The sequence below is a fragment of the Trachypithecus francoisi genome, unplaced genomic scaffold, assembly GCF_009764315.1.
Source record: "Trachypithecus francoisi isolate TF-2019V2 unplaced genomic scaffold, Tfra_2.0 Lachesis_group4, whole genome shotgun sequence".
Taxonomy (NCBI): domain Eukaryota; kingdom Metazoa; phylum Chordata; class Mammalia; order Primates; family Cercopithecidae; genus Trachypithecus; species Trachypithecus francoisi.
The window spans coordinates 130,767,203-130,780,991 of NW_022681469.1; the positions used below are offsets into that span (position 1 = coordinate 130,767,203).

Genomic DNA, 13,789 nt, shown 5'->3' on the forward strand with positions numbered 1-13,789 from the left:
TTAGTTTCTTGTACACATGGATGAGAGTTCTTTTTTGAATGTTATCTAGTAGCAGAATTGCTGGGTTGTAGGGTTTGCACATCTACAACTTGATTTTGTCAAATGAGTCTCAAAAGTGGTTGAACGATTTTCCATTCCCACCAGGAGTATTTGCGAGCTCTCAGCTTTTCATATTCCCACTAACACATCATATGTCAGCCTTTTAAACTTCCATCAGTATGATAGATGTGAAATGTACTCTTAAAAGTTTTTGTGTCTTCTTGATTACTAGACTAAGTATCTTTTCTAAGCATAAGAGTATGGATGGCCATTTATATTTTCTCTCCTATGAACTGATTATATATTATTCATTTTAATATTTTTTGATACATTGCAATTATATTTCCCTAGTCTTAGGCTTGGCATATCTTTTAATTTATCTTTTTAGTGTCTTTTTATGCACAGACTTTTCTAATGTTAAGGAATCAGACCTGCCAGTCTATTGCTTTGTGCTTTTTAGGGTCTAATTTAAGAAACTATCCTTATCCTGGAGTCAAAGATTTCTTTTATACCTCTTTCTAAAGTTATAAAGTTTTATACTTCATATTGAATTTCCCTAGAATTGATTTTTTTTTCACCTGGATAACCAGTTATGCCAGCATCATTGAATGGTTGGTTCTTTCCCCACTGTATTAGGTCATTCTTGCACTGCTATGAAGAAATACCCAAGACTGGGTAATTTTTAAATTGGCTCCTGGTTCTGCAGGCTGTACTGGAAGCATGACACTGGCATCTGCTCAGCTTCTGGGGAGGCCTCAGGGAGCCTTTACTCACAGCGGAAGGTGAAGTGGGAGCAGGTGCGTCACATGGTAAAAGCATGAGTGAGCGAGCGAGCAAGCGAGCAAAGGGAGGTACCATACATTTTTAAACAATCAATTCATGTGAGAATTCATTCACTATTTGGGGACAGCACCAGGGGGATTTCTTGAGAAATCCACCCCCGTGATCCAGTCACCTCCCACTAGGCCCCACCTCCAACACTGGGGATTACAATTCAACATGAGATCTGGGTGAAACAAATATCCAAACTGTATCATTCACTGATCCACAATGCCATTTCTCATGTGTATCAAGAGGTCATTATAGGTGTAGGTTTATTTTTAGGCTCACTGTTCTGTTTCCTTTGGTTTGTTTCCCTATCCCAATCTCAATGACCATAGCTTTAAAATAAATCTTAATATCTGCTAAGGCTGGTCTCCTAACTTATGCAGTAATGTATAGTAGTTCCCCCTTATCCTCAGTGGATGCGTTCCAAGACTGCCAGTGAATGCATGAAACCATGGATAAGTACCAGACCCAGTTGCCATCAATCACAACACGTTTCTGTTGATGTCTTACACCCACAAATTTAATGCCTTTTCTATTTTAATTAAGCACTTACCATGTACTGTGGTGGTAACTTTGGCAGTTGGAGATGTGATAATGAAACTAGCATGAATTTCTTTCTCTTTCCTCACAATTTCATGGATAGAAGATTTATTCTTACTGTGTAGATCTTGGCAACCTCAGCATATGATTTTTTTTCTTTCCATATTAAGTTGAAGACTTTCACCTTTTCACATAAAGGAAGCACTTTATGATTTGTCTTTGGCATATCTACTCTTGCACTTTGGGGACCTTATTAAGTCAGATAGGGGCTACTTGAACACAAGCACTGCATACTATAGCCGTTCATCATTTTTTTTTTTTTTTTGAGATGGAGTCTCGCTCTGTTGCCAAAGCTGGAGTGCAGTGACACGATCTTGGCTCACTGCAAGCTCTGCCTCCTGGGTTCACACCATTCTCCTGCCTCAGCCTCCTGAGTAGCTGGGACTACAGGCGCCCGCCACCATACCCAGCTAATTTTTTGTATTTTAGTAGAGATGGAGTGTCACCGTATTAGGCAGGATGGTCTCGATCTCAGTTGATCTTAGAACGCTACTAAGTGACTGCTGAGCAGGTAGCGGGTACAGCGTGGATATGCTGGACGAAGGGAGGATCCACATACCAGGTGCAATGGCAGCAGATTTCATCATGCTGCTTAGAATGGCATGCAGTTTAAAACTTAAGAATAGTTTTTCTATAATTTTTCTTTTAATATTTTTTAACTACGGTTGACTGTGGGTAATTGAAGCTATGGAAAGTGAAACCATGGATAGGCAGGGGCTACTGTATGACGATTCTTGGTCCTTGCTTTTTCCTTACACCGTGTGCACACACACACACCGCCGTCACCGCATGGAAATATACATACAGATACATACAACCATCAATAATAACTAAATTAACGTACTTAAGGGAAGTGTAATACTCAGGTTGTATCTTAGCTAATGTTTCCCAGTATGCTCACAGTGGAGACTTGTCATGGCAGTTAGATAATCTTTGGGTTAAGTTTAAAGATTTCATGCGTAGTTGAGGAGTCAAGCATTACAAAGACACTTTACACATCCCTTCCTTCCATTCCCAGAATGTTTCACTTTTTTCTTTTCTTTTTTTTTTTGAGACAGGGTCTCGCTGGGTCACCCAGGCTGGAGTGCAGTGGACCGGTCTCGGCTCACTGCAACCTTTGCCTCCTGGGCTCAAGCGATTCTCTGCCTCAGCCTCCGGAGTAGCTGGGACTACAGGCAAGCACCACCACACACGGCTAATTTTTGTATTTTCGGTAGAGATGGGGTTTCACCATGTTGGCCAGGCTGGTCTCAAACTCTTGAGCTCAAAGCGATCCACCCGTCTCCGCCTCCTGAAGTGTTGGGATTACGGGCATGAGCCACTGCACCCAGCCCTGTTTTGCATTTTATAATTGAAAATGTTCAAATGTACACAGAGCAAAAATAGTATAATGAACTTCCAGCTTAATTATTCATTTTCAGGTTTCATTTATCTCCCACAACACGCATGCATTTTTGTTTTGTTTTGTTTTGTTGCTTTGCTAGGGTGTTTTAAAACAAATACCAGAATTTATATTCTGTCATTTCTAGGTTGCAGGTCTTAGTGTTGGCAAATGCCCCAAGGGAAGTCAGGGTTTCAGACTAGCTTAATATTCTTAATTCTCCCCTGCTCATTGATTTTGGCCTTTGAAGGATTTTTCTACTTTCTGTCAATTTAATTATCTAGCATTTGGTGGCTTATATAATGAGAGGACGTTAAGACTATTTAATGTATCATATTTGCTGGAAACAATACTATGATTTATTTAAATAGTCCCCTATTATTGTCATTTAATTTGTTTAGAATTTTTTGCTATTATGAAAAAACAGTGACTACACATATTAGAATCTGTGTGTACATATTTATATACTTGCTTAGGATGAATTTAGGTGGAACTGTAGGATCAGAAAATGCTCATTGTTAATGGTTTTTGATTACTGTTGTCAAGTTGCCTACCAGTAATAGAGCATATTATACTTTCACCAGTGATGCATAAGAATCTGTGTTACTCACTCCCTAACCAATTAACAGAGGTTGTTACTGTTTTTTCCAGACTTAGCCAATCTAAGGTTTTAAAATGGTGTATTCTATTTTTATTTTTAAAAATTCTAATAGAGTTGACACACTTATTGGCTGTTGGCTCATGTGTGCCTATATGTATTTCTTTTCCCATTTTCAGGACCATTTGGTCTCGTGAATGTTTTCCTCCACTTTTGACTTGTGTCATAGGAATTCATGGCTGCCAACAATCCAGGGCAATTGCCTGCCTTTATCTTTTATAGATATATAAAGAAATATTTACACTTGAAATCCAATGTCTAGGTTTCCTTTTATAGAAAGGGTAGAATTGGGTAAGTTGATGGGTGTGCTGCACCCATCAACTCGTCAGCACCCATCAATTCGTCATTTATATCAGGTATAACTCCCAATGCAATCCCTCCCCCCTCCCCCCTCCCATGATAGGCCCCGGTGTGTGATGTTCCCCTTCCCGAGTCCAAGTGATCTCATTGTTCAGTTCCCACCTATGAGTGAGAACATGCGGTGTTTGGTTTTCTGTTCTTGTGATAGTTTGCTAAGAATGATGGTTTCCAGCTTCATCCATGTCCCTACAAAGGACGCAAACTCATCCTTTTTTATGGCTGCATAATATTCCATGGTGCATATGTGCCACATTTTCTTAATCCAGTCTGTCACAGATGGACATTTGGGTTGATTCCAAGTCTTTGCTATTGTGAATAGTGCCGCAATAAACATGGGTGTGCATGTGTCTTTATAGCAGCATGATTTATAATCCTTTGGGTATATACCCAGTAGTGGGATGGCTGGGTCATATGGTACATCTAGTTCTAGATCCTTGAGGAATCGCCATACTGTTTTCCATAATGGTTGAACTAGTTTACAATCCCACCAACAGTGTAAAAGTGTTCCTATTTCTCCACATCCTCTCCAGCACCTGTTGTTTCCTGACTTTTTAATGATTGCCATTCTAACTGGTGTGAGATGGTATCTCATTGTGGTTTTGATTTGCATCTCTCTGATGGCCAGTGATGATGAGCATTTTTTCATGTGTCTGTTGGCTATATGAATGTCTTCTTTTGAGAAGTGTCTGTTCATATCCTTTCCCCACTTTTTGATGGGGTTGTTTTTTTCTTGTAAATTTGTTTGAGTTCTTTGTAGATTCTGGATATTAGCCCTTTGTCAGATGAGTAGATTGCAAAAATTTTCTCCCATTCTGTAGGTTACCTGTTCACTCTGATGGTAGTTTCTTTAGCTGTGCAGAAACTCTTTAGTTTAATTAGATCCCATTTGTCAATTTTGGCTTTTGCTGCAGTTGCTTTTGGTGTTTTAGACATGAAGTCCTTGCCCATGCCTATGTCCTGAATGGTACTACCTAGGTTTTCTTCTAGGGTTTTTATGGTATTAGGTCTAACATTTAAGTCTCTAATCCATCTTGAATTAATTTTCGTATAAGGAGTAAGAAAGGATCCAGTTTCAGCTTTCTACTTATGGCTAGCCAATTTTCCCAGCACCATTTATTAAATAGGGAATCCTTTCCCCATTTCTTGTTTCTGTCAGGTTTGTCAAAGATCAGATGGCTATAGATGTGTGGTATTATTTCTGAGGACTCTGTTCTGTTCCATTGGTCTATATCTCTGTTTTGGTACCAGTACCATGCTGTTTTGGTTACTGTAGCCTTGTAGTATAGTTTGAAGTCAGGTAGCATGATGCCTCCAGCTTTGTTCTTTTGACTTAGGATTGTCTTGGCAATGTGGGCTCTTTTTCGGTTCCATATGAACTTTAAAATCGTTTTTTCCAATTCTGTGAAGAAACTCATTGGTAGCTTGATGGGGATGGCATTGAATCTATAAATGACCTTGGGCAGTGTGGCCATTTTCACGATATTGATTCTTCCTATCCATGAGCATGGTATGTTCTTCCATTTGTTAGTGTCCTCTTTGATTTCACTGAGCAGTGGTTTGTAGTTCTCCTTGAAGAGGTCCTTTACATCCCTTGTAAGTTGGATTCCTAGGTATTTTATTCTCTTTGAAGCAATTGTGAATGGAAGTTCATTCCTGATTTGGCTCTCTGTTTGTCTGTTACTGGTGTATAAGAATGCTTGTGATTTTTGCGCATTAATTTTGTATCCAGAGACTTTGCTGAAGTTGCTTATCAGCTTAAGGAGATTTTGGGCTGAGACGATGGGGTTTTCTAAATATACAATCATGTCATCTGCAAACAGGGACAATTTGACTTCTTTTCCTAACTGAATACCCTTGATTTCTTTCTCTTGCCTGATTGCCCTAGCCAGAACCTCCAACACTATGTTGAATAGGAGTGGTGAGAGAGGGCATCCCTGTCTTGTGCCAGTTTTCAAAGGGAATTTTTCCAGTTTTTGCCCATTCAGTATGATATTGGCTGTGGGTTTATCATAAATAGCTCTTATTATTTTGAGGTACGTTCCATCAATACCGAATTTATTGAGCGTTTTTAGCATGAAGGGCTGTTGAATTTTGTCAAAAGCCTTTTCTGCATCTATTGAGATAATCATGTGATTCTTGTCTTTGGTTCTGTTTATATGCTGGATTACGTTTATTGATTTGCGAATGTTGAACCAGCCTTGCATCCCAGGGATGAAGCCCACTTGATCATGGTGGATAAGCTTTTTGATGTGCTGCTGAATCCGGTTTGCCAGTATTTTATTGAGAATTTTTGCATCGATGTTCATCAGGGATATTGGTCTAAAATTTTCTTTTTTTGTTGTGTCTCTGCCAGGCTTTGGTATCAGGATGATGTTGGCCTCATAAAAAGAGTTAGGGAGGATTCCCTCTTTTCCAATTGATTGGAATAGTTTCAGAAGGAATGGTACCAGCTCCTCCTTGTACCTCTGGTAGAATTCAGCTGTGAATCCATCTGGTCCTGGACTTTTTTTGGTTGGTAGGCTATTAATTATTGCCTCATTTTCAGAGCCTGGTATTGGTCTATTCAGGGATTCAACTTCTTCCTGGTTTAGTCTTGGAAGAGTGTAAGTGTCCAGGAAATTATCCATTTCTTCTAGATTTTCCAGTTGATTTGCGTAGAGGTGTTTATAGTATTCTCTGATGGTAGTTTGTATTTCTGTGGTGTCGGTGGTGATATCCCCTTTATCATTTTTTATTGCGTCTATTTGATCCTCTCTCTTTTCTTCTTTATTAGTCTTGCTAGTGGTCTGTCAATTTTGTTGATCTTTTCAAAAACCAACTCCTGGATTCATTGATTTTTTGGAGGGTTTTTTGTGTCTCTATCTCCTTCAGTTCTGCTCTGATCTTAGTTATTTCTTGCCTTCTGCTAGCTTTTGAATGTGTTTGCTCTTGCTTCTCCAGTTCTTTTAATTGTGATGTTAGAGTGTCAATTTTAGATCTTTCCAGCTTTCTCTTGTGGGCATTTGGTGCTATAAATTTCCCTCTACACACTGCTTTAAATGTGTCCCAGAGATTCTGGTATGTTGTATCTTTGTTCTCATTGGTTTCAAAGAACATCTTTATTTCTGCCTTCATTTCATTATGTACCCAGTAGTCATTCAGGAGCAGGTTGTTCAGTTTCCATGTAGTTGAGCAGTTTTCATTGAGTTTCTTAGTCCTGAGTTCTAGTTTGATTGCACTGTGGTCTGAGAGACAGTTTGTTATAATTTTTGTTCTTTTACTTTGCGCTGGGTACGTAATTCCTCCTTTAGCTCTGAGAAGTTTGATGGACTGAAGCCTTCTTCTCTCATCTCATCAAAGTCATTCTCTGACCAGCTTTGACCCGTTGCTGGCGATGGGCTGCGCTCCTTTGCAGGGGGAGATGCACTCTTATTTCTTGAATTTCCAGCTTTTCTGCCCTGCTTTTTCCCCATCTTTGTGGTTTTATCTGTCTCTGGTCTTTGATGATGGTGATGTACTGATGGGGTTTTGGTATAGGTGTTCTTCCTGTTTGATAGATTTCCTTCTAATAGTCAGGACCCTCAGCTGTAGGTCTGTTGGAGATTGCTTGAGGTCCACTCCAGACCCTGTTTGCCTGGGTATCAGCAGCAGAGGTTGCGGAAGATAGAATATTGCTGAACAGCGAGTGTACCTGTCTGATTCTTACTTTGGAAGCTTCCTCTCAGGGGTGTACTCCACCCTGTGAGGTGTGGGGTGTCAGACTGCCCCTAGTGGGGGATGTCTCCCAGTTAGGCTACTCAGGGGTCAGTGACCCACTTGAGTAGGCAGTCTGTCCGTTCTCAGATCTCAACCTCCGTGTTGGGAGATCCACTGCTCTCTTCAAAGCTGTCAGACAGAGTCGTTTGCGTCTGCACAGGCCTCTGCTGCTTCCCCTGTTGTTTTTTAGCTGTGCCCTGTCCCCAGAGGTGGAGTCTACAGAGACAGGCAGGTTTCCTTGAGCTGCTGTGAGCTCCTCCCAGTTCGAGCTTCCCAGGGGCTTTGTTTACCTACTTAAGCCTCAGCAATGGCGGGCGCCCCTCCCCCAGCCTTGCTGCTGCCTTGCTGTTAGATCGCAGACTGCTGTGCTAGCAATGAGGGAGGCTCCGTGGCCGTGGGACCCTCCCGGCCAGGTGTGGGTATTATCTCCTGGTGTGCCCATTTGCTTAAAGCGCAGTATTGGGGTGGGAATTACCCGATTTTCCAGGTGTTGTGTGTCTCAGTTCCCCTGGCTAGGAAAAGGGATTCCCTTCCCCCTTGCGCTTCCCAGGTGAGTCGATGCCTTGCCCTGCTTCAGCTCTTGCTGGTTGGGCTGCAGCAGGTGACCAGCACCGATTGTCCGGCACTCCCCAGTGAGATGACCCCAGTACCTCAGTTGAAAATGCAGAAATCACCGGTCTTCTGTGTTGCTCGCGCTGGGAGTTGGAGACTGGAGCTGTTCCTATTCGGCCATCTTGCTCCGCCCCCCGTGTTTCTCATTGTTATAGCTGGTCTTGGTACCTGGGACTCATTATACTGTTGTTTGTATTTTTTATTTGAAGTTCACCATAATAAAGAGCTTTATAGGATATTTGGCAAGAGCTACCATTTGATATTTTTGGGTTTTATTTTTATGTCTAGCTAGGAACAATAATAAATGTTAAATATGTTTCTCTAAGCCCAGCGTAACTAAATTTTAACTTTTAAATGAATAGCTTTTTAATTTTAATTTTAATTTGTACCAACTTAAATGCTGCTTAATACTTACTTAGTCTTATTTTCTACTGATTTCTCTTAATTTGTTTTTAAAGAATCCCATAGGAAGGATAAATCTGGCTAATTGTACCAGTCGTCAGATAGAACCAGCCAACAGAGAATTTTGTGCAAGACGCAACACTTTTGAATTAATTACTGTCCGACCACAAAGAGAAGATGACCGAGAGACTCTTGTCAGCCAATGCAGGGACACACTCTGTGTCACCAAGTATGTATTGGCCGATAAATATTTCGATCAACTAAGCAATTGATTGCCCACTATGTACACTATGTACTTACCACTAGGAAATATCAGAGATGGTCCTTGACTTTGAAAAGCGCACAGCCTTAGTGAGAAAACAAAACACACGCAAAGCAGTAAGTGAACCATCTATAGTAACTAAATTAACGTAGTTAAGGAAAGTATAATACTCAGGTTGTATCTTAGCTAATGTTTTCCAGTATGCTCACAGTGGAGGCATTGTCATGGCAGTTAGATAATCTTTGGGTTAAGTTTAAAGATTTCATGCGTAGTTGAGGAGTCAAGCATTACAAAGACAGTTTACACATCCCTTCCTTCCATTCCCAGAATAACCTCATGTAGTCAGATGACTCACAAAAACAATCTCATTCTATTCTGCAAATTTCTGGATGGAGATGAACAGAATAAAACTTTTGGGGGTATCCCTTTTTTAATTAACCCTGAGCTCAAGTGTAAGATACAAAGGCTTATTGCTAAGATTCTGAGATAGGTTTCTTTGCTTGGATACCTACGAGAAGCTTGAAGACCAACTTCAGTGTACAGAGTTGTCATGAGGTACAAAAGTTAGAATTTGATAAGATCTTTAGTAATTAGGCTGTTGCTGGATATTGCAGATGGGGGGAGATTGGTAGGACTAGCTTTATGAGTTTCTAATGTGAAAATATTAGAAAACTATAGCCAGGAGACACGATACTAAAATAGAACAAAGTTGCCCAGAGACTGCCAATTTGTTTTAAAATAGCTAGATAGAAGACTCATTTGTTGGAAAATTTTGATGTCTAGATTACTTTCAGATTTATTCATTTTAACTCATTCATTCTTTCAGGGGTCTTCTATGCAGTGGTGGAATCAGACAGGGCAGGACAGGCAATATGGATTTCTAATCATTTTGTTTGATAGCGACCTGTCCATGGCCATGGTCAGTGGAGGAACCAACCAAAGTGCAGTATCCAGATAGTTCTTGACCACAGCAGCCCACTTCAGCCATTTTGAATATCACTCACATTTTTTATATAACCTTATTTTTCACTGGTTGCATAAACTCTCTTAGACTTCTCTGTAGACCTTCCCCTGTGATGGAAAAAAAAAAAAAAAAGCCAGATTACATGTTGCTTTAATTACTCTGTGCCTCATTTACTTGTGGTCTTTCTTACTATAAAATTATAACTTGGATGGGTACCCTTCGCTCAAGCATATGAGAGTGGTACATTCTCAATTCAGTCTTGGCTGAGTCTTCAGCTTTGCTTGGTGGCCTAAATTTTATTTAACTTTTTTAATGGTGAGAATATAAACATTCTGCAGTTCTGCATTCTCCTTTGCCTTGCTGATCTGTTTCCTTACAGGGCCTTGGGCCTTTTGGACTTAGGCCTTTTACTTGAATTTAATGTACCTCATTTTCATTTCTACTAACTACGTTTGCTGTCAATGCTAACGATTTGTCTTCTGATCTCTACTGCATACTTCAAAACAGAGACTACACATTGAAACCAGAATGTTTTATCACATGGGGAGGCAGTAGTTACAGTGGAGTTTTGAGGTCAACAGATTTAAGTTTAAATTCTGACTCATCAAATGTAACCATGGCAGGTCACTTAACTTTGCTGGCCCTCTGAAATCGTGTATGTCAAAAAGGAAAAATAAACTCTACAGTGACAATAGAGTTTTTTTTGTTGTTGTTGTTGTTTTAAGCCTCTTGAACCAGAATAGGTTCACGGAGACTTCAGACAATAGAGATGAATGAGTAAACACACTTAGCACAGTTTTGAGTACATGGAATGAGCTTAACAAATGGTGGCTATTATAAGTGCAGTACTTTCTTCATTGACTACTAGAAGGTGATAAACTCCACTTACTCATATTTACACCATTTCTAGTACCAATGGGGAGAACTTATAAAGTTGTAGAATGAGTGCAATGTAAAAACCTAATGGCTGGCCGTTCCCTAGAATGATGTTCGGGCTGTGAGTTAGGGAATCCCCCCTTCCTTACTCTGGCCTGCCCTGTCAACTAGTTATTCATTCAACTTGTAGCTAGGAAAATATTCCTAATATGGACAGAGAGGTTAGGATAGACAAAGTCTTAGGATCTTTAGATAGTTTATTATAAATACCATGTTCTACTAATATAGTAGGACAAATATAATGGGAGACAGTGCAAAATAATATTACCTGTAGAGCCAGGTGAAGGATCATGAGTCTGTGATTGCAGCTGTTGGGGAACCTGACTCTGAAGATTATATTGGGAGTGCCTATATTCAGGGAGGGCCTATCTTCAGGCCTTTGGTGCTCTTGCTGAGAAGCTGCCTACACTCAGTGGGTGTCCTATACCATCAGGTTACCCAGGCCACACACTACCTGTATAAAACACCTGTTGGAAACACCATCCTTTACCAAGTGTAATCAGTGTAAGTTAGCATCAGTTAACCAAACTGGGGATAATTTTCCTCTGTTTTATTTGGAGATGCACCTAAGTGGCTCTGGATTAGCATCTATATAAGGTGGTTAAAGGTAATTCATTTACTGGTTTATTTAGTCATTTTTTTTCCCTAGCAAGAGTACATGGGGGTATGGAATGCGGGGAGAAGAATTCTGACCTCTTTGGTTGGTTGTTCCTGTAGGAACTGGCTGTCTGCAGATACTAAAGAAGAGCGGGATCTCTGGATGCAAAAACTCAATCAAGTTCTTGTTGATATTCGCCTCTGGCAACCTGATGCTTGCTACAAACCTATTGGAAAGCCTTAAATTGGGAAATTTCCATGCTATCTAGAGCTTTTTTGATGTCATCTTAAGAAACACACTTAAGAGCATCAGATTTACTGATTGCATTTTATGCTTTAAGTACGAAAGGGTTTGTGCCAATATTCACTGTGTATTATGCAGTATTTATATCTTTTGTTTGTAAAACTTTAACTGATTTCTGTCATTCATCAGTGAGTAGAAGTAAATACATTATAGTTGATTTTGCTAAATCTTAATTTAAAAGCCTCATTTTCCTAGAAATCTAATTATTCAGTTATTCATGACAATATTTTTTTAAAAGTAAGACATTCTGAGTCGTCTTCTTGGAGCTGTAGGTCTTGAAACAGCAACGTCTTTCAGGGGTTGGAGACAGAAACCCATTCTCCAATCTCAGTAGTTTTTTTGAAAGGCTGTGATCATTTATTGATCATGATATGTCTTGTTACTAGGGTACTAAAAAAATGTCTAAGGCCTTTACAGAAACATTTTTAGTGATGAGGATGAGAACTTTTTCAAATAGCGAATATGTATTGGCTTAAAGTGTGAGGCTGCCTTCAGAAAAGAGATGTGGACATAGGAGGCAATGTGTGAGACTTGGGGGTTCAATATTTTATATAGAAGAGTTAATAAGCACATGGTTTACATTTACTCAGCTACTATATATGCAATGTGGTGCACATTTTCATAGAATTCTGGCTTCATTATGATCAGACTTAGCATATTAGTTTTTTCTGTAATAAGCTTACAGACTTAGCATATTAGTTTTTTTCTACTACAACAAGTGTAAATTGAAAAATCTTTATATTAAAAAAGTAAACTGTTATGAAGCTGCTATGGACTAATAATACTTTGCTTGCCAAAGTGGGTTTTGTTGTTGTTTGGTTTTTTTTTTTTTTGGTTCATGAACAATAGTGTCTAGAAACCCATTTTGAAATTGGAAAATTATTAAGTCACATATCACCTTTAAACACCTTTTTTTAATTTTAAAATATCGTAAAGCAGGGTCTCAACTTTTAAATACTTTGAATTTCTTCTCTGAATTATTAGAGTTCTTTATGACCTCATTTATAAACACTAAATTCTGTCACCTCCTGTCATTTTATTTTTTATTCATTCAAATGTGTTTTTTCTTGTGTATATTATAAAAATATATTTTATGAGCTCTTACTCAAATAAACACCTGTAAATGTCTGAAGGAATCAGTTGTTTAGGAAGCACTGTTTCAGTGTGTGCTATGGTTGCTCTGCATCCCTGGGCTGGGAGCTTCTTGTGGGTTCTGTGCTGACAATGTTTTATCCATCTTTTTCTCTACCCAGTTTGGCTTATTGTGTGTTCTTAGGGCTGCTATTGAATGCTAAGTGAATGAAGGATCTATTTCTGAGGCATTTCAACTGAATATGGTAATTGGATGTGCATTTGAAGAGAGGGAGTATAATTCCCAAGTCTTTAGCAGATACTGAATGGATGAGTGATATCATCAGCCAGACAGGGAATAGGTTTGATGGCACTGATAAGAAGGTCCCTTGTATTTATTTATAGACTTGCATTTATTTTTGAGTAGGCCTTCAAAGGGCACAAAAGCATGGTACAAAATTCAGAATGCACAAAGAAGGTAAAGTTAAAAAGCAAGTCTTCTCCCACTGTCATAACTACTTTTACCAATGTTTATGTCCTGCCAGAGGACACTACACATGTTGCATAGAAATATTTATATTCTTTTGTTCATAAAAATATTCTATACATACCATTTATTGTAAGTTAAACAAAAAGTGTAACGGTATTCCTTAGAGATCATCTCAATATATAGATAGTATTTATAAAATTCAACTTTAGAAGAAACTTAGTGTAAGGTGATTATGAGACCTCAAGCTAGATATACTCCGTAAGCAGTAGAAAATGTCACCCTGAAGATTTTCAGTGTCATCTGCCTAAGGGGGATTGTTGAAACTATTGGAGTGAATAAGATCATCCAGGGAATATGATGTGAGAAGAGAAGAAAGAAAAAAAGGAACACTGTTCTTTTTTTTTTTTTGAAACAGGGTCTCACTCTCTCCCCCAGGATGGAGTGTAGTGATACAGTCTTGGCTCACTGCAACCTCTGCTTCCCGCGTTCAGGTGATTCTCGTGCCTCAGCCTCCCGAGTAACTGGGATTACAGGCACGCACCACCAAGCC

The 13,789-nt window shown here is 39.3% G+C and overlaps 1 protein-coding gene across 5 annotated transcripts in view; it reads left to right on the forward strand.

The window, feature by feature from the left end:
* Positions 1–12,814, forward strand: part of ANLN (anillin actin binding protein) — a 70,429-nt gene extending 57,615 nt beyond the window's left edge. For 4 of the 5 annotated variants that reach the window (XM_033193582.1, XM_033193581.1, XM_033193584.1 and 1 more), the window contains 2 exons: positions 8,672–8,844; positions 11,495–12,814. In XM_033193582.1, the coding sequence (XP_033049473.1) occupies positions 8,672–8,844; positions 11,495–11,618 (297 nt within the window). In that variant the 3' untranslated portion in view covers positions 11,619–12,814. The remainder of the gene's footprint in view (positions 1–8,671; positions 8,845–11,494) is intronic. The other variant, XM_033193583.1, reaches the window with a different exon arrangement.
* The last annotated feature ends 975 nt before the right edge of the window (positions 12,815–13,789 follow it).